At 44.2% G+C, this 23,005-nt stretch overlaps 3 protein-coding genes across 4 annotated transcripts; 1 reads left to right on the forward strand and 2 right to left on the reverse strand.

The window, feature by feature from the left end:
- Nucleotides 1–4,359: 4,359 nt before the first annotated feature.
- ascl1b (achaete-scute family bHLH transcription factor 1b) lies at nucleotides 4,360–6,318 on the reverse strand. Its single transcript, XM_003967405.3, has one exon. The coding sequence runs from the start codon at nucleotides 5,715–5,717 to the stop codon at nucleotides 5,115–5,117; it is 603 nt and encodes a 200-aa protein (XP_003967454.1). The 5' UTR covers nucleotides 5,718–6,318; the 3' UTR covers nucleotides 4,360–5,114.
- A 2,670-nt stretch (nucleotides 6,319–8,988) lies between these two features.
- Nucleotides 8,989–12,127, forward strand: irf7 (interferon regulatory factor 7). The gene is made up of 10 exons (XM_003967404.3): nucleotides 8,989–9,142; nucleotides 9,326–9,479; nucleotides 9,789–9,960; nucleotides 10,037–10,131; nucleotides 10,211–10,262; nucleotides 10,358–10,477; nucleotides 10,552–10,757; nucleotides 10,842–11,043; nucleotides 11,120–11,235; nucleotides 11,312–12,127. The coding sequence occupies exons 1-10, from the start codon at nucleotides 9,135–9,137 to the stop codon at nucleotides 11,471–11,473; spliced, it is 1,287 nt and encodes a 428-aa protein (XP_003967453.2). The 5' UTR covers nucleotides 8,989–9,134; the 3' UTR covers nucleotides 11,474–12,127.
- A 285-nt stretch (nucleotides 12,128–12,412) lies between these two features.
- phrf1 (PHD and ring finger domains 1) lies at nucleotides 12,413–21,962 on the reverse strand. 2 transcript variants are annotated; one of them, XM_029841570.1, is made up of 19 exons: nucleotides 21,878–21,962; nucleotides 21,033–21,128; nucleotides 20,801–20,908; nucleotides 20,521–20,717; nucleotides 20,293–20,376; nucleotides 20,082–20,212; nucleotides 19,299–19,390; nucleotides 19,015–19,163; nucleotides 18,605–18,728; nucleotides 18,363–18,487; nucleotides 18,087–18,280; nucleotides 17,623–17,745; nucleotides 17,301–17,455; nucleotides 15,651–17,187; nucleotides 14,527–15,584; nucleotides 14,332–14,408; nucleotides 13,911–14,054; nucleotides 13,693–13,821; nucleotides 12,413–13,616 (listed from the first exon to the last, which is right to left on the reverse strand). In XM_029841570.1, the coding sequence occupies exons 2-19, from the start codon at nucleotides 21,118–21,120 to the stop codon at nucleotides 13,452–13,454; spliced, it is 4,680 nt and encodes a 1,559-aa protein (XP_029697430.1). In that variant the 5' UTR covers nucleotides 21,121–21,128; nucleotides 21,878–21,962; the 3' UTR covers nucleotides 12,413–13,451. The 2 variants fall into 2 exon arrangements, with proteins under 2 accessions (XP_029697430.1, XP_011605578.2); XM_011607276.2 differs by having other exon boundaries at nucleotides 19,000–19,163.
- Nucleotides 21,963–23,005: the final 1,043 nt, after the last annotated feature.

Genomic DNA, 23,005 nt, shown 5'->3' on the forward strand with positions numbered 1-23,005 from the left:
TCGGTGGTTGAGAGGCGACGACGCTGCGGCGGCACCGTCTCTGAGCACGCTCACATTATTCAATGACGCTCACGCCTTTTAGATGATCCAAATCATTGTAACATGCGTGTCAGAAGTGTGGGAGGAAAACAAGGTTCCAGAGAAAAACCTCACTGGTCTGAAAAGCTTAGACGGTGGCATTCTGCTCCTCACCACTGAGACAATATGAATTTTTGTCCTCAATCCCCTCTGTTGTCAAGCGCGTTGGAGAAACTGCAACAGTTGTTGGAAATGTAGCTTAGTTTCACCATTAGTTTCAATGCAAACATGACTTGGTGGAAAAAATGCACGTCCAAGGCAGCTGACTGAATTGGACTTATCGTATACTAATGCCACCAGAAATGCACTTTCACAATTGCCTATCGATTCTGTATCCCACTTGTTTGTTTGTTTGTTTTTATTGCGTTGTAATGGCCACACTGGGTGATTTCATCCCCAATTGTTTGTTGACCAGCAGCAGCTCTGCCTTTCTTCCTTTCCTACTCAACCCACACAACTTTTAAGAACATCTCCGTCCAGAACTTTGGACAAGCAGCTGACCGCACTCTCTGTGGAAGGGAGTCTCCGCATCAGAGGAGTCCACCAGCATCCAGTTTAACCCAGCACAATTAGCACATCCGTTGGAGTAGAATTACCCTGTAAAATGAGAACGCGCCGGACAAAAGAGGCAGGAGAGCTGGGGCTGAAGAAAGAGAGGGTAAGTGTGAAGGAGAGGGGGGAGAAGAGGAATAAGGGAGGATGGGGAGAGATTAAAATTGTTTGAATTGAGTCCACGCTCGGCCCATTCATTTGGTATTCTGCTCAAATCAGGCCTTTTGTTCCGGCTGGCGTAAAGTAGTGTCAATCATCTCGACCCGGTTTTGTAGAATGGGGAAATTTATTATGAATTTGCTCCTCAAAATAATGAGGGCTACCCCCTGCCTGCTCTCCTTTTTCCCTCCACCTTCTCCCCCAAGCCACCTCGCCTCCCTCCCCCCCTGCCTCCATCCCTATATCAATGCTGCAGAATAGGCAATAGAGAGTGAAGTTAGCCATCTCAGGGCCACTCGCACTCTGGACCCACATCAAAGTGACAGAGACGTCCAATCAGATTTGTCTTACAGGCATTACATGATGAATATGGTGCAGTCGCGGCACAAAAGCGCCTTTGTGTCTCCCCCGAGCAGAGACTATTCACGCCCCGCCACAGCCAGCCAGAGTGGAAGTAAATGGCCAAAAGGGTCCAGGCCAAAAAAAAGCACCCAAACTTGTGCGGCACAATGGTCCATGCAAATCACAGCCCCCGCCGCCCCCGCCGCCCCCACCCCAGAGCACATCCCCACCTCGTCCGTCCCTCCAGGGTTGGGTTCCCCCTCCTCCGGGCCGTCTGAAGTTTATTCACAGAGGTGTCAGTTAAAAGTGCTGAGCTGCACACATTTCACACATCCGAGGAGACAAAGAGAGAAATTAGGAGATCACAAATCGAGGTCCGACTTTTTTATTTTTTACCGAGAATGACTTGGCGGGGATGATTCAAGCTTTGGGTGGGGGCTGGGGGTGGGGGGGGGGGATCTGAAATTTAAAAAAATAATATTAATGGCTCATTTTATCGGGATAGGCAGGACACAGTGAGAGATAACGGATTCGGCATGGAAACTCTTCTCGCAGTTTTAGACTTGATCCCTCATCCTTGACTCATACTTGACTCATAGATACCAAAGGATTTATCCCAGTATTCCGGTAATTATCCCAGTAGATCACCCCAGGCTGACAGACGAGCTGCGAGTTACATCCACCTAGGGTGGCTCTTTGGCAATCTCAGGATCAGATTGGGATTTTTAACACATGCAAAGACCATTTTTTTGTCTAAATATGTTCAACAGTAAAAACTTTACTGTTAAAGTCAGAGGAAGGAAACTTGATTGAAAAAGTGTATGACAAGCCCCATGGGAGGTGGGCTGTCACAGTCGCTCCCCCTCTAGACTGTCAGAATGCACATTCAGACTTGTGACTTTTGAAATGCATTCTTCCTGGCAGTCCCTGTAGGTAAACTCGGAGCTCCTGTCTCCATCTGTGACTCCTGCCTGCTCTGATGAGGAGGAAAAAAACGTTTCCATGAGCAAATCTTTCGATTCTCCATACAAAAGTAACTTTGACTGATAGCTGATTGCTTTGCAACCGTTTCCGTTGAACGATACCAATAGGACGCACAGTCAGGACCTTTGGTGGGTAATTGCTCTAGTAGGTGAAGCAGAGGCGATCAGTCAACAGTTCTACGGAGTCCCGAGTGTCTCTAGTGCCCAAGGCCTCGCTCGATCGATGGCTGAGAGGTCAGCATATTTGTCTGAGTGCCAGCTGCATCGTGTCTGTCTGTGCTTAAACATTAACTCCTTTGTAAGCATCGTTCAAGGCTGCGCACCTTTCCTCCATACTTCTCTGCCCAGCTGTCTCAGGTCTTTGTACAGAGCATCGCTGTCATTTTTACATTTTTTTACATTTTACATTTTTTGTGACTCCCCAATAAATGTTTGTTTACAAGTTGAAAACCTCTCTGCAGATATGTTCATTGTTTATTGCTATAAAGGCTGCAAAGGCTGGGAGGCATTCTTGATTTTACATCAAACACTTGTTGAAGTATAGAGTATATTAACATGTAATTGTGGTCTAAATTAAAAAATAAGAGTTTCCAGTTGATGATGCACTTGTTAAAATACACAGGAGTGAACAAAACAGACATTTTTTGAGTGGTTTATGTTTGTGTGATATGACTTTAGAGGCTTTAAGACACTTTTCATCACAGTAAAACATTCCAGTTAACTTTCTGAAAACCATGTTATGGTTGCAGGATAATTTCGAGCAACATTTCTAAAACTAACACCGAAATATGTTGATTATTTCCCATTTTATGCTTATGAACAATAGATGACCCTGCACCCTTCAAATTTCGGTTTATATTGGTCCAACTATTTATGCGCCCATTTGAGGTTTCCATGGTTTGAGCATCCATCTCAACTCCAATGCATTAATGGGCTATAGTTGATTGATTATTCGCCATTTCATTATGCCAACATTAGCATCGCCCCTTATGCATTGTCAAAGTGAAAATGACCCACCAACAAAATGACCTGAATAGATTCATTTCCCCCCTGGTCCTCTTGTATATGCTGGGGAGAAAATTGCATATCAATCTTGGAGGGCAGGAGACAAGCGCTTATTTTCCCTCTGCAGGCCGGCCTCTGCCTCTCTCTGAAGGACATCAGCAGCACCATTTCAACCATGTAATAATAGAGCAGCGGGGTGTTTTGCGCCCAACATTGATTCGTCTTCTGGAGTCCTGATGACTCAGGAGGTTGGAGAGCAGAGCGTAATTAATGTCATTTATCACTTGTTTGATTTTGTCGCCGCTTCCGCCCGACAGGGTTCACGTACGCGAGCCACCGACCAATGAGAGCGCGGCAGCGTTGGTCGCGCGTGGCTCACACCTGCTGGCTGCGGCGCGCAGGTGCGTTGGCGGGGGGCACAGGCCGTATTCATCTTTAAGTTGTTTTTGTGGATAAAGCGTGCATTCTGCAGTCAGCATTTTTGCCCTTTGTTATTTTTTAATGAAAACTTTATAAAACACCGCTTTATTTAGACACGCTTGTTCCCAGTTTATCCCTCCCGCATCACCAGGTGAAATCAAACTCGTTGTTTCTCGTTCCTCACGCCGAATTTGGCATCGGTGTTTAATTACAAAGGGAACCCTTTCATAATTGGCATAATGAGGCGCAAAGGCGCAAACAAAGGCGCCCATAATGAGCTGTTGCGCCCCCCATTTTGGGGGCGACGGGCTTTTTTGACGCGGCTGTGTGCGCCGTGAAAAACACAGTTGGGGATACAAGTAGTCGACAACCCCGGGTTTTTATTTAGATTGATCTCGATCGGGTAATAAGAATTTTGACCCGTCTCATTGTCTTGCTGACTTTCCCCAGGCCGTATTTCAAAGTGTCTATAGCCTTTGAGAGGCCTGAATTGCACCCCTCCCACCCTTCTCTCTCCCTCCCTCTCTCTGCTAGGCCCTCTGGGCTATTGGGCAAAGTGCGTAAAAGAAACAATGCGTCGCATGAAACGTAATATTAATCTCCCTGTCTTGAATGCAGACAAAGCGTTGGAGAAGGTGCGCGTCCATAATGGTTATTGAGTGCCCACCCAGCTGTGCAATTTTCCCCGTGTGCCCAAACAAGTCGAGAAAAGGTCAGACAGAGGCTTTTGAATAGATTACTGCCACACACACACATACACACACACACACACACACACACACATGAATTGGAAGAACCCTTTCCAAAAAGCAGTTAATATAAATAGACTCATCTTTATTCATAAAACTTGTTTTACACAAAATATATTTGTTTAAATCAAATCGATATTTACATTTTAGGCAACCGCAAAGAGGGAACAAGTGCATACATGAATACATTAATAGATTTCTTCTATAAAAATAACAGGTCAACTACGGTTTGTCACAGGTAAGTAGCCTTGATATTGCTGTCCTTCGCACAGCCAAGACAGTTGTAACTTCTCAGGACACTCTCAGCATTGGCTGTTGTTGGGTGTACGAAAATATTTCTTCATGTCAAAACAATGTGTGTACAATGGTGCCATAAAAAGGTGGTGGTGGTGGTGGTGGTAGGGTGTCGTAAAAGTCTGTCGAGGCATCGTCATTGTGGATGCGCTGTCCTGCTCTGACGAAAACAGTCAAAAGGGGAATTCCTCAGCTTCGGACCCGCTGACTGCTGGAGCTGCTCTGTCACGTATTAATTGCACTTATTGGAGCAGAAACAGCAACAGTTTACTTCCACGCGTCAACGTGACATCGAAGCCAGCCCCCTCCTCTTTCACTGTTCATGCTCGATGCGCTTTGAGGCTCCCTCTCTCACACACTCCCCCCTGCTGTCTCATAGCTACTTTGCTTCTGGAGGAGCAGTCTGGATCAGGGGTGTGGGTACAGATCACTTCCAAGCACCCTGTGCAAGGCTGGACCTGATGCTTCGACCAAGTCTCAATGTCAGCATTTTACGCACAGACGCTGCTGTGAGGTTCGGAAGCTCTGCGCCTTAATACCTGTCGAACCAGGTGGTAAAGTCCAACAGTTCCTGTTCCTCGGAGCTCAGGGGTTCGTAGCTACCTTCGTCTGATGAGTAAGTGGAGTGAGGTGACTCCGGGTCGGCTGAATAGCTGTTGGAAAGAGTCGGTGACGGCAGTCCGCACTGGAACGCGGCGGAGACCGCGTCGTGCTCGTCCAGAAGTTGCTGCAAAGCCCTGATGTACTCCACCGCAGACCGCAGCGTCTCCACTTTGCTCATTTTCTTGTTGGCGGCGCCGTTGGGCACATGCTGACGCAGCGTCTGGAACCCCATGTTGACCTGTTTGACCCGGTTCCTCTCTCTCTCGTTCCGCCGGGCCACGGCCACGGGCTGCTGCTGGGGGATGGAATAACCCAGGCCGTTGAAAGTGAGGCGCCGTTTGCAGCGCAGGAGCTCCGGCGAGCTGGAGCGCTGTCTCTTCAGCACCTTGGTTTTGCTCTGAAAGCCGTCGGTGGAGCCCGCAGAGTTGGGATGGACGGCGGAGGCGGTGTCCTGGGCTGGGGCGTGCAGGGTGAGGCCGCTGCGCGCAAACGTGAAGGCGGTCTGCGTGGTGCTGATGGTTGTGGTCTCCATCTCTGACAGCTGGTCTGAGGTGATGGATGCAAAGGGCGGCAGGGTGCGCGTGAAGGGTGACGGCGTACAGCTCTCGTGTCTTTCGCGTGGGGACCGTGAGGCCAACTCCGGCTCGAGCCTTGACTGGTTACTCCACGAGCCGATCTGACCCAAACTTTGGCAGCATTCCTCTTTTTCAACACGCGCCCCGACACACACCCCTCCCACCCCTTTTCGGAGACGCACGCTTCGCGTTGAGGCCCCGCCCCCGCTGTGTGATTCTTCCGCGCGCCGACTCCCCCGGGCCAGGCGCGTGGCTCCGGGAGCTCAATAAACAATCCCGAGCTTTCACTCGGCCGGGAGCACGCGCTGGGCTCATTTACATTCCAATGTCTCGAACTTGGAGGCTCATTGGTCGATTCAAACGTCCAGCAACCGAGCGCAAAGAAAGGACGGAGGAAGGAAAAAAGACAGCGAGAGGAGAAGAAAAAGAAGAGAATAAAAAGTGAATGGTTTTGGTTCTTTGAAATGCCTTTTGGATTTGACAATGTAGCCTACCCCTGGCAAGTCTTCAAGTTATCAATTCCCCCCTCCCCCCCGTGGGCATCTTTCTCCTCCAGCTCTTTACAATCACAAATACCAAAGACACACTGTGCTGTATCCTGGATACAGCTTTACAAGGCAAAATAGATTGTAAGCGTGTCTCCAATCGTAGTGATTGACACTTATACACCTCTATATCATCACAACTCGTAAAGGTTGTGGCAGGCTGCAGTGAGAGAGGACGCGTTAAAGTCACCCCTTTTTTTTGCAAACTCGGAAAATACTTTTCTAAAATGTAATTTATGAATGAACTCTTGTGTTTGAGACATGATTTCACTTCTTTTTTTATATTTCTTTTTGCAAAAATGAGCGTTTCAGCACCACGTGGGACTGGACAGCATCGCCGTCTTCTCTGTTTTTTCTTTTTTCCTCAACTCTAGAGCCACTGCTGCTGTTTTTTGTTGACTACAGCTTCAGTCAAATCAGACAACTTAAAATATATTTTTGCCGGTTTAGCTTTTAACTCTCTCTTTTGGCAGAAAACGTCGACCTGGTAAAATAACCTCCGGGGGAAAAATGATACTTTTGCGCCCTTTAGTGGCAACAAAATGAACTGCACAAATAACTTGGTATATAAAGGGTGACAGTCAAAATTACGTAGATCATTGTTTTCAGCAAAATTTAAATTATGTATAACAATTACATATAACATACAAAACCATGACTCCCACAAACGTAACTATTAAAATATTTCAGCCAAAACATCAGAATTACATTATCCAATTTATCCCCGTTCAGTCAACAGTCGTTGTTTGTATGTAAAGGTAGATCAACGCTAATAAAAAAAATAAAAACGGTGGTTCTCCGTTAAGATCTCTCCGCCCTCGGCGCTTTATCGTGGTGACATTCCCCTACTTTCAGTTTCTGGTCGAACAGATTCTTTTCTTCCATGCTAACAACAGAGAGCACCAAAGAGCAAATAAAATCCACAGTTTTCTGACACAGATTGCATCCTTGAACTTTTCCTTTCTGCGTCTGCAGTCTGATCACTGTCTGTAGTCAAAAGATTGACTTCGTCTTGCACTCAGACGCAGTTAAATGTGTAAAATGTGTAAATAATAACCTGCTGAGCAGATTAACAAATCTACTCTTGCATTTTCCCCATGTATCGAATCAGATACACCTGAACAGATGCACACCTATTCATGATGCTTCCCAAAACCTTACTCACTGGCAAAGGTGTGGCAGAAATGCCCTTTGTCATTAACAAAACAAATTTCTAAAAAAAGCAGCACCTTGGGTAGGAATGTGACCTTTCTGGTGAGACATAGTATGATATGTTATGAATATGACAATCTCCTGCATGTTTCCTGGTGAGGGACCTTAAACAGTTGAAAAAGTAATTTGTTGATTGTTTTGTGAATAAAAGTATAAAAAAGGAAGCGATTCTTTCCATAGGCTTTTTAAGAACAGGGTGACATCCTTCCTGGTTGAGTGGAGTGCACATGGTTCAGGGACAGCCCACAAGACCTGAGCTGGACTTTCAAAGCACAGGAAAAAGGAAGTGCTCCATTAGAATGTGTATCACTTCTCCATTACTGATACATTCACACCAGGCTCAGGGGTAATATGATCCACATTGCACAGAGGGTGACACATGAGCATCATAAAGGCTGTCTGCAGAGAGGCAAGAGACAACAAACTAAGAATCTAACTAAGAATAACACAATCATTCAATTTTAAAGCTTACGTCCATAAAAGATAGTATTATGAATGCCAAAAGAGGATATAAAAGCTGAGTTTGAACAAGCTGCTTTTGAGCGAAACAGTCTTTTGTAACAAGGGCACCACCAGTGGATATAAATACTCTTTCAGTCTCATTCATCAGAACACACCTGCAGGACCATCCAAAAGTCCACCAATTATTAACAATTATTCTTTTATGATGCTGGTGTGGTGGAAATACCCAAAGCCAAAATTTGAAAAAGGGAAAGGTTATCTTTCAGTATACAATCTGCAGGTGTGTGGTGAGGGTCATGTTTGGAAAAATCGAGCATTTATGACACATTTTGCTGGATTTGTGGAGTAAAATAAAGAATTACTATGACAGTGGATTCCAACTAAATTCTGTGTGGTTGTAGGAGGAGTCTGTAGCTGCCATCTGCACATGACATTATTTTAAAATAATTGATGGGTCTGAAATATACCTTATAAATATTTCCATCCACAACCAAGTGGATGGAATGTGGGCAGCAGCAAATCCCCAATTAATCATTAAGTTGTGTAATGTAGAGTTTTATCCTCATATTTAATTTAGTTTAGCAGTTCTGCCTAAGTAATGCAAAACAGGTCATTCGAAAAAAAATAAAAAAAAATTTAAATAATAAAAATCATAGTGGATTGTACACCTTATAATACACCTAGCTGGAAATGGTGGCGTTAACATAATTTAATAATAAGTAAACTTTTTCAAATAAATGGCTGTTCATGAACAGGTGTGTGAGGAGGAGGAACAGCGTTAGAATGCAGTCCCAGAAACACGTCACTAAAATGGTGTTTCAGCAAGAATCTTATGGGCGACGGCAGGAGGGTGAAATTCTGATGAAGCTGCGATGCAATAAAAATCCCAGATGGAAATCAGACTTTCACTTTCGGCCAGAATTTCGCGTTGTTTTTTTTTTTGTTGTTTTTTTTCAGACAGGCACGCCCACCGGGAGCGCGTGGGAACATCTGGCAACAGCGGACACGGAAACGACGCTCATTGGTCGGGAACGCCCCGTGGCACTTCGGAGCTATCACGCCGGGAGGAGTCTTCGTATGACGTCATGCTCTCCGTATAAAGTCTATGGAGCTGTTTCGACAGTCGAAAACTCAGGGTGACGACACGGTGAAGAAATGCTGCGGTAAGGGGGAAAAAAAATCATTTTATTACTGTTTCTCTATACTGGTTAAGACGGATCATATTTGGAGGAAGGAACCAGTTCCCTGCGAGTGCTGTCGATTGCGCAGTTTTCCTTGTTATTTCGCAGCACTGGAATGTCGCAGTTTAAACAACAATCACACTGAAGTTTCATGTGTCCCACCAGCTTCTCCAAGCCTCAGTTCGCCAGCTGGCTCATAGAGCAGGTGGAGACGGGCCAGTATTTGGGCCTGCGCTATGTGGACAAAAACCAGTTCAGAGTGCCTTGGAAGCACAACTCCAGGAAGGACTGCAACGACGAGGACAACAAAATATTTCGGGTAGGTCCAACTTCCTTTTCTTGCTGTGTCTGAACACCAGGGAACCTCTGCCAGAGCCTGGAGAAAGGATGGAGGTTTGGGTTAGCCAGGGGCATCCTCATCACAGCTCTGGCACTGAAGTACTAGTTAAAGTGGATCACTGGAATGCTCCAACATGCTACCTTTCTAGTTGTACCACTGAGGGGACACTACTCATATGTGCTACTGAGACCATTTGCAGGCACATTAAGTGTAATAGTAACCAGTAAGCAGTTACTATGGAAACAAACTGAGAACTTTTACTTTAACTTTCACGTGTTTGATTGGCAGGCGTGGGCAGTAGCCAGTGGAAAAATCAACGATTTCCCCAACGATAAAGCCCGATGGAAGACCAACTTCCGCTCTGCTTTATATAACCTGTCCGAGCGCTTCAAGATGGTACAAGATAATTCCAAAAATTCAGATGACCCGCATAAAATCTACCAGATTATCAACACCGGGTGTAAGTCCATCCCAATCTGCACCTTTCTTGTGCAGCAGTGTACAGTCTAATTGCAAATCTGTCCTCTCACTGGCAGGCAAGTATGAAAACCTGCCAACACAGTCCTCCCAGGAAGATTCCGACATGGATATCTACAGCCCTCCTGTGAAGCACTTCACACTTCAGTCTGAGGTGTAGTATTACCCGAAGCGCGCTCTCTTTTTCCTCCCTCCATTCATCTCAGGTAATTATGCCATTTTTACTTAAACAGCTCAATCTGCACAATGACTTCACTGCCCTGGATCTTGGGGACCAGCCTGCAGGTGCAGCAAGCTCCTGCTTGTTTACTTCATATTTACACAAGGTTTCTTTGAAGATGTGGACACAGTTTAATCTAGTTTTCGTTCACTGTTCGCAGAGGAGCAGCCTTGGGCGGAGAACTATACCATCCAATACTGTCCAGCTGACCTCGGGGGTTATCCTGCTGCGGCAGAGATCCACCCGCAGCCGATGGCAGACAAGCCGTCTCAGTACGAAGGTACTTGGCGTGAAAACTGAACTCCCTCGATGAAACACAGCAGTGGTAATAATCTAATATCTTTTGTTGAACAGTAAATCTTCCACAAGCCATCCTTTCACCTGTGCAGCCTGACATCTACGACCTGGAGATCTCCATCCACTACAGGAAAAGAGAAATGCTGAGGACCACTGTGAAAGCACCTCGTGTCCAGCTCCACTACCACAGTGAGGCCCCGGAACTAAAAGCCCACCATCATATCTGTTTCCCCCCGACCGAAGGGCTGCTGGATCGCAAACAGGTAGATCCCATCGGCCAGACTTGGACCGTCCTACTCTTGTTATCGGCAGGATCTCTAATCTCTAAACTTGTCTTTTTATCCCAGATCGAATACACCAACCGTGTCCTCAACAGCATCCAGAAAGGTCTCCTCCTGGAGGTACGGGACACCGGTATCTATGCCACGAGGCAGGACAGGTGCCATGTGTTTGCCAGCACCAGCGATCCCAGTGTAGCTCACCCGGAGCCCAGTAAGCTGCCCCAGAACAACATAGTGGAGCTCCTCAGCTTTGCCAAGTATGCGCATGGTAGGTGCTGCTGCCGGTGGGTGAAAAACCTTTTACTTGTTTATTTGTCACTGCTGACAGTCGCGTCTCTGCACAGAACTGAAACTATTTAAGGAGAACAACGGCGGATCTCCCGAGTACACCATCAACATGTGCTTTGGAGAGAAGTTCCCTGATGGAAAAGCTCTGGAGAAGAAGCTTGTCAGTGTCAAGGTAAGGCTCCATTGGAATTCTTTACCTTCAGAGCTTCGTGACGCGTTTACCTCCCATCCCCTCTTGGTCCCTGCAGGTGGTCCCTCTGATATGTCAACACCTCCACGAGATGGCCCATTTGGAGGGGGCGTCATCTCTCCACAGCTCCAGCATCAGCCTGCAAATGTCACACAACAGCCTCTTCGATCTCATCAACTCCGTTTTCGGACTGCCGATGGCCGACCAGGAGCTGGCGTAGCCCGCTGTGGCTTCTCGGCTTGTTCTCGTCCTCAGCGGTGGTGAAGCTGACCCCTAGCCTGGCCAACAGGCTGTCACTGCCTCCGTATGGAAGCTGTGGTATAAGTAGACTTTTCCACATCTTTTTTCCCAAATTCCTGGACTCTATTGAACTCTTTAAGTCTCAGCACACCTCCTGCCTGCAGGTCTGAAGGAAACCTACAAATGAAGCTGCAATGATCTAATGTTTACAGATGGGACATCTCTGCTGCAACCCCCTTCCTTTAGCACGGTGCGCCAAGTAAACCCACCTCAGCAAAATAATGACAGACGTGTGAAAATGAGACAAAGCAGATGACAAACAAAAGCGTGCACGTTTCCAAAAGCTGTCGGGCGAGAGAAACCTGGCCTGGAACCATCTCCCAATGGGTCTTGTTGTGCAGGGCTGCGACTTCACCTCCAGACTCTGCATTTTGATCTATTCCCTTCATGGCCTCACATAAAGAAATGACTTTTTTTCAAATCACTACTGAAGTAGAGACCTAAAACCCTTTCTTGTTGGACGGTTGCATTTATTTTACATTTTATAGAGTTTTTTTTAAACAAATGTAAGCTGAAATTCCTGATCTACTTACTGTATATAGAGATGATAGTGAATAAACACTTTCTGGTAAAACTGTCATTTATAAATCCTTTTTTATTTCCACAGCTGTGCATGTCAGCCTATAGCTCACATATGCACCTCAACTACAGAATATATGTATCATTTTAAACTGTAAAATAATGGCCAGTGCTTAAAGCTGTTGACCTTTAACCTGCTGGACGTGTTTGGACTGTCCTTCATTCACTTTTTGATGAAATATTTTGAATTCCAAAAACCACAATCTCTGATCCTCCAGCTCTGCTAATTTAAGTGTTTAAGAGTTCTTTTAGATAATCACCTCCCCTGACAACCCCGGCGTGAACTCAGATTAATCTTTAATCAGTCATTTATTGACAATTTTTTGTTTTCTCTCAGAAACGCTCCTTAGTTTTTTGTTTTTTTTAAATCAATTAACGCAGAAAAACATGAAATACATTCACAAAAAGATTAGCACCTTGTGATTCTTCCCACCCTTGTACCCACAGGCTTTACAAAGCCAAATAAAACACAACTTCAACAATGCCCCCAGTCAAGTCTCTGCAGGAATCTGCAGAATAAGAGTTTGTTCTCGGGGGGAATTCCTGCTCACAGATACAATGAAATCAAAAGTGAGTTTTGTGTGGGGGGAAAAAACCATGCTGAGGTTTTAATTTAGTCCAATTCACGGATCAGACCTTCTTTTTATCTCCATCACACTAAAGTGACTTTTGCACTCACGAGACAATGTTGCTATGGCGACATATCAACCCTACAATTTACAAAGAAACACAGAAAAAAGAACTAATCATTAATTTAAGTACTATTTTGGCACAAGAACTGAAACATCCCATCTTTTCTCTCGCAGAACCGCCGTATATACTGAGGAAAAACAAATGCCATTTTCCATTTCAATGCCCATTACAAACTCGAAGTCAGAACAGCCACAATTGGCTTGTTAGATGCAAAAATAGGGCGATGTTGATGATTGGGAGCGGTTGTAAAACATAAAACGGGCAGCTGCACGATCAAGGACCATTGATGATACACACTTGCAACAGGCAACAGACAATAAGTGAATATATCAAATCTATATTATGTACAAAAACATCTAAAACTTCAATCTATTGATAAATTGCCTACAAAAATTGCATAAGTGTCTCTCCTTGACGCGTCCAACATCTCCGATATGCTTATGAATCTTAGTGATCACTGATAAATACGACAAAGAAGCTCTAGAAATCTCCACTGGAAAATCTACCTGATGTTTTCCTCGGTGGGTTTTTGAAAACTGCCTCTTCGAGGTGTCCTGCACGTGTTTGAGAATCCACCCAGTGCTATGACACAAAATAAACTACAAATAAATGTGGTTCGATGCTCCTCAGGGGCTGCCGGAGGGTTTCGGGACCTCGTTGTGAACTTTCTGCATCCTTGACGCCTCCTCGCCTTTCTTGTGTTTCCTAGCATGCTTGTATTTGTCCACGTAGGCTTTTACCAGATTGCCCACCTTCACTGGATTGATCTCGCCGCTCTTGCTGTGGCACACCTAATCAGCGGGTAAAGAATAGGTCATGGTATTTCACAACATTCAGCAGAATCTCAAGCGTTTCCCTCGAGCCCACCTTCTGAACTGCTTTGCGCAAAATCTCCTTGTATTCGTCCTTGTTGATGTCCCTGTTTTGGTAGAACGGCTTGATGGCCAACTTCACCTCCTCCACAGCTCTCTCCTGCATGTGAAGCTTCTTCAAGTACTGTTGCCAGGAGCAAATCAGAAGAGTCAGCAAGTAATTATTTTCAGAGGACAAATAAAATAATGTCTTAATGTTCCAAAGCCACTCACCTTGTCTTTCCTCGACAAATCATCTTCCGCTCCTTGTTCAGTGGCTGATAGTTTCTGAGAAACTGAACCATCAGATCTCGATAAGCTACTGACTGTACCAACATGGCTTCTTTTGGAGAGGTCGCCGACACTGACAGTGCTGTCCTGTCAATAATCAAGACCAAATGGTCTGTATAAGCTTTGGAACTGTGTACACGTCACCATTAAACACTCTACATCAAGCCTATCAAATGATATTTGAGGTGTGTTCTGACTTGAAATTTTTTTTTTTTTTTTGGTGTGGGGAGGGGGATTACTTTCATTTATTCTGAAAATCCTCAGTATCGGTTTCTGTTTTGATCATGTGACAGGAGACTCGCTCCATTGCAGACAAACACTGCCATCTTTCGGTCAGTCGATGCACTGCAGGAGACACACCTACCTGACTGGAGTTCTGGCCGATTGCAGAGGGTCTGCGAAGTCCCTCCTGCTTCAGTTTCAACTTATACAGAGCCAGCTCTGGGTAAAAGAACATTAAATAAATAAACGAGCTCCATGAGGGACACGATTTTTTGCACTAAGGCCAAAAAACGCAACAAACACAAAAACTAAATTCTTGATTGAACTGGTAACTTACTGCTTGGGGATTTCTCCGGTTGAGGTCCCTCGGGCTCCTGTATGTTCCAGGTAACCCTCTTCACTTGATTTTTGGATTTTGTACTCAGTGAATTTGATGTGCTCATATCTTCAACTGCCCCCTCCTTCCCCTGCTGGTCAGACACGGTTTCCTCCGTGTTCTCGGGCTTCTCGTACTGCAGGCTGTCCAGCATCACGTCAATGTTGAAGTCGTCATCCGAGTCCGAGGGCTGCTCCTCCTTCACGGCAGCAGTCAGGTCAGCAGCGTTGGGCTGTGCTGCAGGGCCCAGAAGATCTGGCTGTGGCTGATCAAGCGAATCTTGGAGTCCACCTGGTTTTAGGAGCGGAGAAACTGAGGTGACAGACGGGCAGAATTCTGGAGAGCTTGCCTCTGATTTAATTACGGAAATTTCACAGGCCTCTGTCTTGAATCCTATGTATCCCTCCTCATTTTTGGCTGCTGTAACAACACAGAGATCACTTTCTTCTTTCTTTACTGGTTTAGTACCTGCTAACTCTTCAAACATATCAAAAGATGGTTGTTTTTCTTTTTTGATGTCCTCTATAAGCAGTCTCTCTTTGGCTGTTGCTGATGTAGGAGCCTGGCTCTCCCTTTGAGCCTCCTGCTTTATCACAGGATCTTCTTTGAGGATGTTTGAAGTGATGTCCTCTTTTTTCTTGGCTTGTACCTGTTTCACATCTTTGGAGGCAGGAACACAGAAGCATGAAGTTTTTTGTGAACTCTTGGAAGATCCTTCCTCTTTCCTCCTCTCTCTGGACCTGGATCTAGACCTACGCTTCCTGTTGGGTTTTGACGTCGGCTCCCCCTTGTGTCTGGAGGTAGAAGCTGATTTTTGCAGTCTTGTTTCGTCTTTCCTTCTTTCCATGGATCGCGACCGTGATCTTGATGAAGATTTCGAGCGAGATCGGCCGCGTCTGTTTTCCTTTGCGCTTCGTCTTTTCTCAGATTCTCGGTCTCTGCCTTCCAAACCTTCCATGCTCCTGTGTTTGTGCTTTTTCCTTTTTAAACACTCTCTGCTACCAGAGCTGGAACTAGACCTGAAAACACCACAGAAAAACATTAGATGTGTTAACACATTTACATTCTACCTATTCTACACTCACCTTGAGCGCCTTCTGTCTCCGGATCGTGACCTTGAACGTCTTCCGTGAGTCCTGTCTGGAGAATTGGACAATGACCTCTCGGAGCTTGAGCGTGCGCTCTTCCTCTTCCTGGCCCTTGAATGACCACAACTGTGTTTTCCATCCCTTTTCTTTTCTTTCTCCTTGAATGCATGGTCTGAGCTGGAATGGTCCAGCCTCCCACCTCGGTCAGTCTCTGAACTGCTAGTGTGCTGCTCCTTTAAAGAGTGGAAGACCTTCTTCTGGGGCAAATCTCTTGAAGGTGTCTTGGAACAAGGAGTTTTGGCCTTTTCTGTCTTTTTAGCGGAAGCAGATGGATCATTTTCAAAGTTAGGGGAAGTGGTGGGATACACATGACTTTTGTTCAGTTCTACAGTTTCATCCTTAACTTTATGGTCACATGGGGTCTGTTTCTCAGTCTCATCGTCTACTGGTCTTGAACCCTTTTCAACCTTTGAACATCTGACCTTTGACATGATGCCCTGAAGGCTACTTCTGCTCAGCTCATCCTCTGAGATTACAAGCTCATGAGTTTCCTCTTTCACATCAGCCTCCATTGAAACAGCGTCACCTCCCCAACTAGCAGCCCTCCGATCGTGTGCTGTATTTTGCGAGCTGCTACCCAGTCTCCGGCTCTCAGCTTCATCCTCTGAGCTGCTTGAGTCTGACTGTGTGGGATTAAAGGGATCATAGATGCTATCACCATCCTCTTCCTTGTTGCCAAGTGTCCGTGATGCCAGGAGCATCTGTTTATCCCTGCGCAGCTGTTTCTTCCTGGCTTCCTCCTTCTTCTCTTTCCAGACTTCCTGCATGCTACCGCCACTGCTGGTGGACGACCCCATGCTCAGCCGCCTTGAATGCCACAAGTTCCCACTGGAGTTAATGCGGAAACTCACAGCGGACGAGGATGAGGAAGATGCAGATTGGTGCGGCTGGTTTCCAGCAAAGCCAGCAGAAGTAGAGAATGAGCTGGAGAACGTGGACGATGATCCTGCTGTGTCAGACCTGGAGCTCTGGGTCTCACCAGCAGCCCTGCCCTTTCGCTGCTCTACACTTTGCTGCTTTCCTTTGTCCCCACCAAAGCTGTTCATGCCTCTTTCTGGCACGTTGTAAATATGACTGCTGGAAGAAGAACTGCTACTTACACCATTCGTGATGCTACTGCCCTCTTTTTTTATTTTTGGTATCCTTGGAAGCACCGACACGTCTACCCACATAGGCTTTGTAGGTGATTTTTTACATTTTAAAAGTGCTGAGGGTATTCCACTGCTATTGGACCTGGAGTCTGGAGGAGCGTGCATGGAAGAAGGATGGATGGGAAGTTCATTGGTCCCCCTATGAGTGGAAGGATTGGCGGGTCTACCTGGACATGGTGGCTTCCATCTTGGATGAGCTGGCGGAGGTTCGATTGGATTGTAACTATCTGCTTGATTAGGAGACATTGCTGGACTGATTTGGGGGCAGGCGTCATTAACGATACTGCTTTTGCCGCAACCTGGATTTACTATAGCTGGCATGACTGTAACAAAAAGAGAAAATGAAAGAAGCTGTTTACTGTTCTGTTACCTCTCGTACATGCAAGTATTAAAGAAAGACACCAAGTGTCCTCGACTCTAAAAGGACGTGACTTACTTGGTTTTGTGGCTTTAAGGGAACCGTCTCGATTAATTACAACGTCAGAGCTGTCCATCATGAGCATGCTCTGTCCTGATAAGATGCTGCCCAGCAGATCAGGCACAGGAGCTGACTCCACAACTGCCCGTGACTGGGGGACACCAATACCCCTCCTACAAGAATACATCTGTTCATTCACAACTATGTCAAGAAGTAAAACTGATGGTTTCTATTACCCAAATGTAGCTTTTTGTACTTTCTTAGTAAAGAACATTTGAAAAGAAAAAGAGTGAAAGTTCAGGTAAGTTACACAGCGCCACATAAACATAAAAAACATTACCTGGAAAGACTTGCAGTGACAGGTCGAGCTACAGGCTGATGAGAACGCAGAGCAGAGCTAGAGATCCCTCGTCTTTTGGCCTCCAGCAGTGATGAAGCATGGGCCTGCTGCTCTTCCTCAGCACTGGGAAAAAATAAAGCAGTATTGACATCCCAAGTTGCTCCAATTTCACTATAATGTCTCTTTAACAGATGTCGGTGATAACCAATAATAATAATAATAATAAAATTATCAATGCTCCTCAGAACTACAAATAGGTGTAACCTGAAGGTATAAATGTAGATTATTTAATATAAAAACTAAAGACATTCAGATTCACTGTGTATCGTGTTCTGAAAAGAAATAAAAAGCACATTAGATCCACGAGATGTTTCGCAATTACGCATTTCAATGTAATAAAAACATTAAGAACAATCTATGCTTTCTGTCTGACCGCACGAGGAAATGACGGAAACTTCTCTTACTGATCGATAAATGGATCCAGATCAAATGGATCTCCATAAATGGACAGGGACGCGGCGCCAATGTCAGCACGCATGCCACTTAGAGTTTGATCTGACGGCCGGTAAACCGTCGGCAGCGAAGAGTTCTTCCTGTCTTTAACAATTCCAAGACTCTTTGCGATGCGGTTCCGAGGAGTTACTGTTTTATTTAACATCTAGAATAAAAACAGAATAAAACATAACATCTAGAATAAAAACATATTAATTTAACATCTAGAATAAAAACATAGTACATACCAGATTTTTCCTGGATTTAGTTCTCCTTCCTCTCCTTCTCTTCCTTTTGACTCCTTTGCCTGCTGCTTTACCTTTCTTACCCACAGAGGAGGATGTCTTCCTTCTTTTGACCGTTCTGCGCCTTCCTGTTTAATCAGAAAAATGGTATCATCGTCACAGTCATTCAGAACAGCATCACTTCCTCAACACATCTGGGCAGCTTGGCTGTGGTGTGTTTGAGAGTGTGTGCTTACTGGCCGTACCTCTGTGGCTTTGTGTGGCGCGAGGTGTAAGGTCACGCACGTACACAGATGAGTTGAGCCCAGCTATCACAGCATTTATAGTCTCATCCAGCCATGTCGACTGAATCAGATATGTGGGAGCCAACTAGTAAGAAGATGTTTGAATTACTTCAATGGCTCGGCAAGTCATTATTGTTTAGAATTTGACTCCAACCCACAAAGGTAAATACACACCATGCACATTCCTGTAATCAGTAGCACTTCAGAACTTATATTATCATTAATAATACATAAATGCCATCAGCAGTCATCAGAGCAAATAAGTCTTAAAGGCACTAAAGCATTTTGGTGCAACGCAGCCTGCTGCATATGTAGTAGAAGACTAGAAAAGCAAAGCGAAAAGCTTCATGCCAAACCTGGGATGTGCGTGCCTGAGAGATGCGATGGCGGTTGACATTAGCGCGGACCCTCTCGCTCTGCTGAGTGCGGGCAATTGCCCGGGTCCTGCCTGCAGCCTGGTGCCTTCTAGAGGCATGACGGGCAGTAGAAGGTAAGCTCTCTCTGTCATTTAGCTCTTCAGCTGATCCCCCAGAAACAAGAGGATTTACATGTTAGTAATTCACATACCGTAACTAAAATCTATCAATGTGTAATAAAATGAGTAACGAGACAAGTATAAATAATGTAAGGAGGTGCAAAGAAAACTGAATTTTACTTGAGTGGCGATTGTTGGCCTCACACTCAGGGCAGAACCATTCCTCCACAGGAACAGAGTCAAGAGGTGGGGTGAGACACTCCATGTGATACCTGTGGAGTAAATAAATAAGTAGAAACAATGCAGACATACAACATTAAATGACAGTACAGGAAGGTCTGAAAATGTGGAAGTTGCAAAATTTGGAGTTGTGAATTTAGTAAATTTAAGAAAGCTTTTATTAAGACTTTTTTAACTATGGTGATTGATTATTGGTGACCACAAATCATTAGGATGCACATAGTGAATAAAATGATATCATTATTACATAGCTTCATCACAATAGTCAGGGTGGTCGTTGAGATACAGTAATTTTCTGGTAATTGCTGCCCATTCCCAGTTGAGGACATGCTTGAGTCAGAATGAGCCTGGCCATTACAGGACGCTGAGGGGGTAACTCGGTCAGTGACTGGGGCATAACCAGCTGACCCAGAGAAAACCCAGACAGACACATGGAGAGCATGCAAACTGGACACAGAAAGAGCTGAGCTGTAACCTTCACAATACGAGAGTACTGTTCTAACCACTGGACCATTGTGTAAAATATCACAACGTTTAATTAAGTCTTCTGAACGTTCTCAACTTTGACCTCTGATCTCACACTAAATGTTTGTCAAAGAATGCAGGAGGGAAAAGGGTTAAAGAGACAAACCAAAACAGACAATGGTTTAACAAACATTGTGTGATATCAGAAGACAATTCATCCCTTAATAAAACCATTGATAAAGTGAGCATTTATCTTACCCAGCATCACAGCCATCACAGAGCAAGAGGCGGTCCTCACGGTCACTGCCACCACACACTTCACAGTTTGTTTGTTCTAGGTCCACATCTATTATTTCCTCTGGGCTCTTTACAGGCTTCTGTATTGTGATCTGAATGGAACAATAACACAATCATTACACATACATATATAAATGTGTGACTTCAAAAGCAAATACGTTATTGCACTCACCATTTTCTTCACATTGCCACCATAGGATTTTCTTAGATAAATGCTATTGAAGGCAATGCGGTCGATAGGACACGAGTTTGCATTCTAAGCAGAGAAAAACAAAAAACAAGCAATAAGCCACTTTTGTTTGCTACAGGTGATTTTACATTCCTGTATAGTGATAAGGAAAATGTAATAGAATTCAATATTATATTTTCTACTATTAAAAATCCATTAGGATAAACCCACGTTTGTCCATTCAAGGATGCAGTCGAGACAAAAGTAATGTTCACAGTTCTCTGGTGTGGCAACAGGTTGGCTGGTGAAGGAGTTGAGGCAGATGGGACACTTGTCAGAATCCTCATCGGAGCTCATCTCGGCCAAGTCAGCAGCAGCTCCCCCGAAAGCTCCATCCTCAGCCTTTTCATCTTCCTCTTCATCCTCATCTGATCAGAATTGGTTGATTGGTTGCATAAAATCATGCAATAAACTCATCTTTGATAACATAAATGGCCTAGTGCATTAATACCATCATTATCTTCATTGGCTTCTTCCTCATCCTCCTCCTCTTCCTCTCCATCATCCTCACCACTGTTGGATTCTCCTTCAGACTCCTGTTGATCATCATCTGAGTCATCTAAAGAAAATGACAAAATAAATTATTAAGGACGTGAGATGTAAAGCCTTAGTGTAAGCTTCAATGTTTTGGTGTGTAACTTTACTGTAAAAGATCAATACCATATGATTAATAAAGACCTTACCAGAGATGGCCCACGCTAAAGCTCTCTTCCCTTTGCTGTGGGATGTGTTGCGGTTGATCAACTCATCTTGACTGTCGTCCTCATCCATGGCTGACCCTTGGAGAAGTGGGGAGGCAGATTTTAGATCAATAATTGATCGACACCAACATCCCTTGGATTTGCCAAACACGGTTCATAGATCACGCACACATTCAATTGCACCCAGATCAAATCGTAATATCTCCTGGGAGACGCTGGGATTTCACATCCAAAAACACATTAAACATGTTTCTATTTTGAGATGGGTGATAGGAAAGGACTAAGAACAATACATTTGATTGTTTTGCCGTCTTTCTTGCCGTCAAAACTGAAAACGAGCCCCCATGCTATCAGATTTTAACAATAGCATCAATAATAATAATAAGAATAATAATGATATGGAAAACAAAACTGCAAAAGTGACATAAACCAGCTGTCTTCAAAGTCTGTAGTTTATAACTTTATTTATTGTCTTGTCCAACGTGCAAACCGTGCTAATACCAACTGTAAACAAAGACCAAACATCTCATCCAAAACGTGCCTTTCATGCGTTTTATAGAAGAAATACTTGCAGCGCATATGCAGGAACACAGGCAAAAGCATAGGCAGTGGCAATATAATATATATATGGATTATATAGGACTGTCTGTTCTTAACAATTCTGAACGCTAGCTTCAATGTAGCTACAGCTACCATACAGGCTAAATTTAGTAAACGTCAACCGCATGCACGCAACTGAAAACCCTCGTTGTGTGCAGGACTGTAAATATCTAACCCTCCTATAGTACAGTAATGCATGATTGAGGTTTATGATATTTCTAACCTACCTTATAAAGTGGGAGGTTTGTTAGAGAGCTTTAAGTCTCTTGTTGATGGGCACCACCGGCTGGCTGAAAACGGTAATGGCGCCTTCCTATGTCTCTTAAAGAGACAGAGTCCATTTATTCCAAATCGTTCTCAGCTACAAAATATATTTATATACATAAACTATATACATACATACATACATACATACATACATACATACATACATACATACATACATACACACACACACACACACATATACATATACACACACACACATATATATATATATACATACATATACATACACATATATATATATTGTGTATAAATATTAGATTTATATGTAACTTCTCCATTTGACTAATCTTGAAGAGTTTGTCGGAAATAATTTAACTCTATTAACCAAAGCAGGTATGACATCACAGTTATTACGAAAACCTCGATCATATTTGTCTTTATCTTCTTCTTATCATTAACATTAGTGTTGTTATTTGTAACAAAAACAACAATTACAATTTTATAAATTTTAAAACAAGCAAGATTTTTTTAAAAAGCAGCTGACGTCCAAATATTAATTCATGAAACGGGTATTAGCGCCATCTAACGGCGACTTTGAGCTGTAATTTATGTTGCGTAATAAAGCGTAATCCAAATTCACTCCTTCAAGTCATGAGGTCATGTGTATCCTGGCTGGGACTAATCCGAACCGTCTAAAGAGATAAAGGTTCAGGAAAAGGTGTGATTTATCAACTGGTGGGCAAGAAGCAAAACAAGGGAGCACCTGTTGTTTACAGTGCTTCTGTACATCTATGAGGATGCGTCACGCCATTGGGACACGTTTTGGCTCCATATAAACACAAGCTGTTGACTCGTTTCAATTTAAATCTGGGCACTAATGTCTGCCAGAATGCGTGCTTTAATAATGTTACCGATTAAAGTCCAAATTTAAAATGTGATTATTAGATTGAGCGATTATTTTCAGGTCATAGCGGCTATCCGTGTTTCAGCCTTCAGCTCCCACCCAACTTCCATTGTCAGGAAATAAAATAACTCAATGTACCTAATGGCATAATTAATAATTCACGCTCATAATGTGAATTCTACTACTGTTGTGAATTTTAACTAAACGTTTTATTTTCTAAATA

Source organism: Takifugu rubripes, chromosome 9 (genome assembly GCF_901000725.2).
Source record: "Takifugu rubripes chromosome 9, fTakRub1.2, whole genome shotgun sequence".
NCBI classification, from domain to species: Eukaryota; Metazoa; Chordata; class Actinopteri; order Tetraodontiformes; family Tetraodontidae; genus Takifugu; species Takifugu rubripes.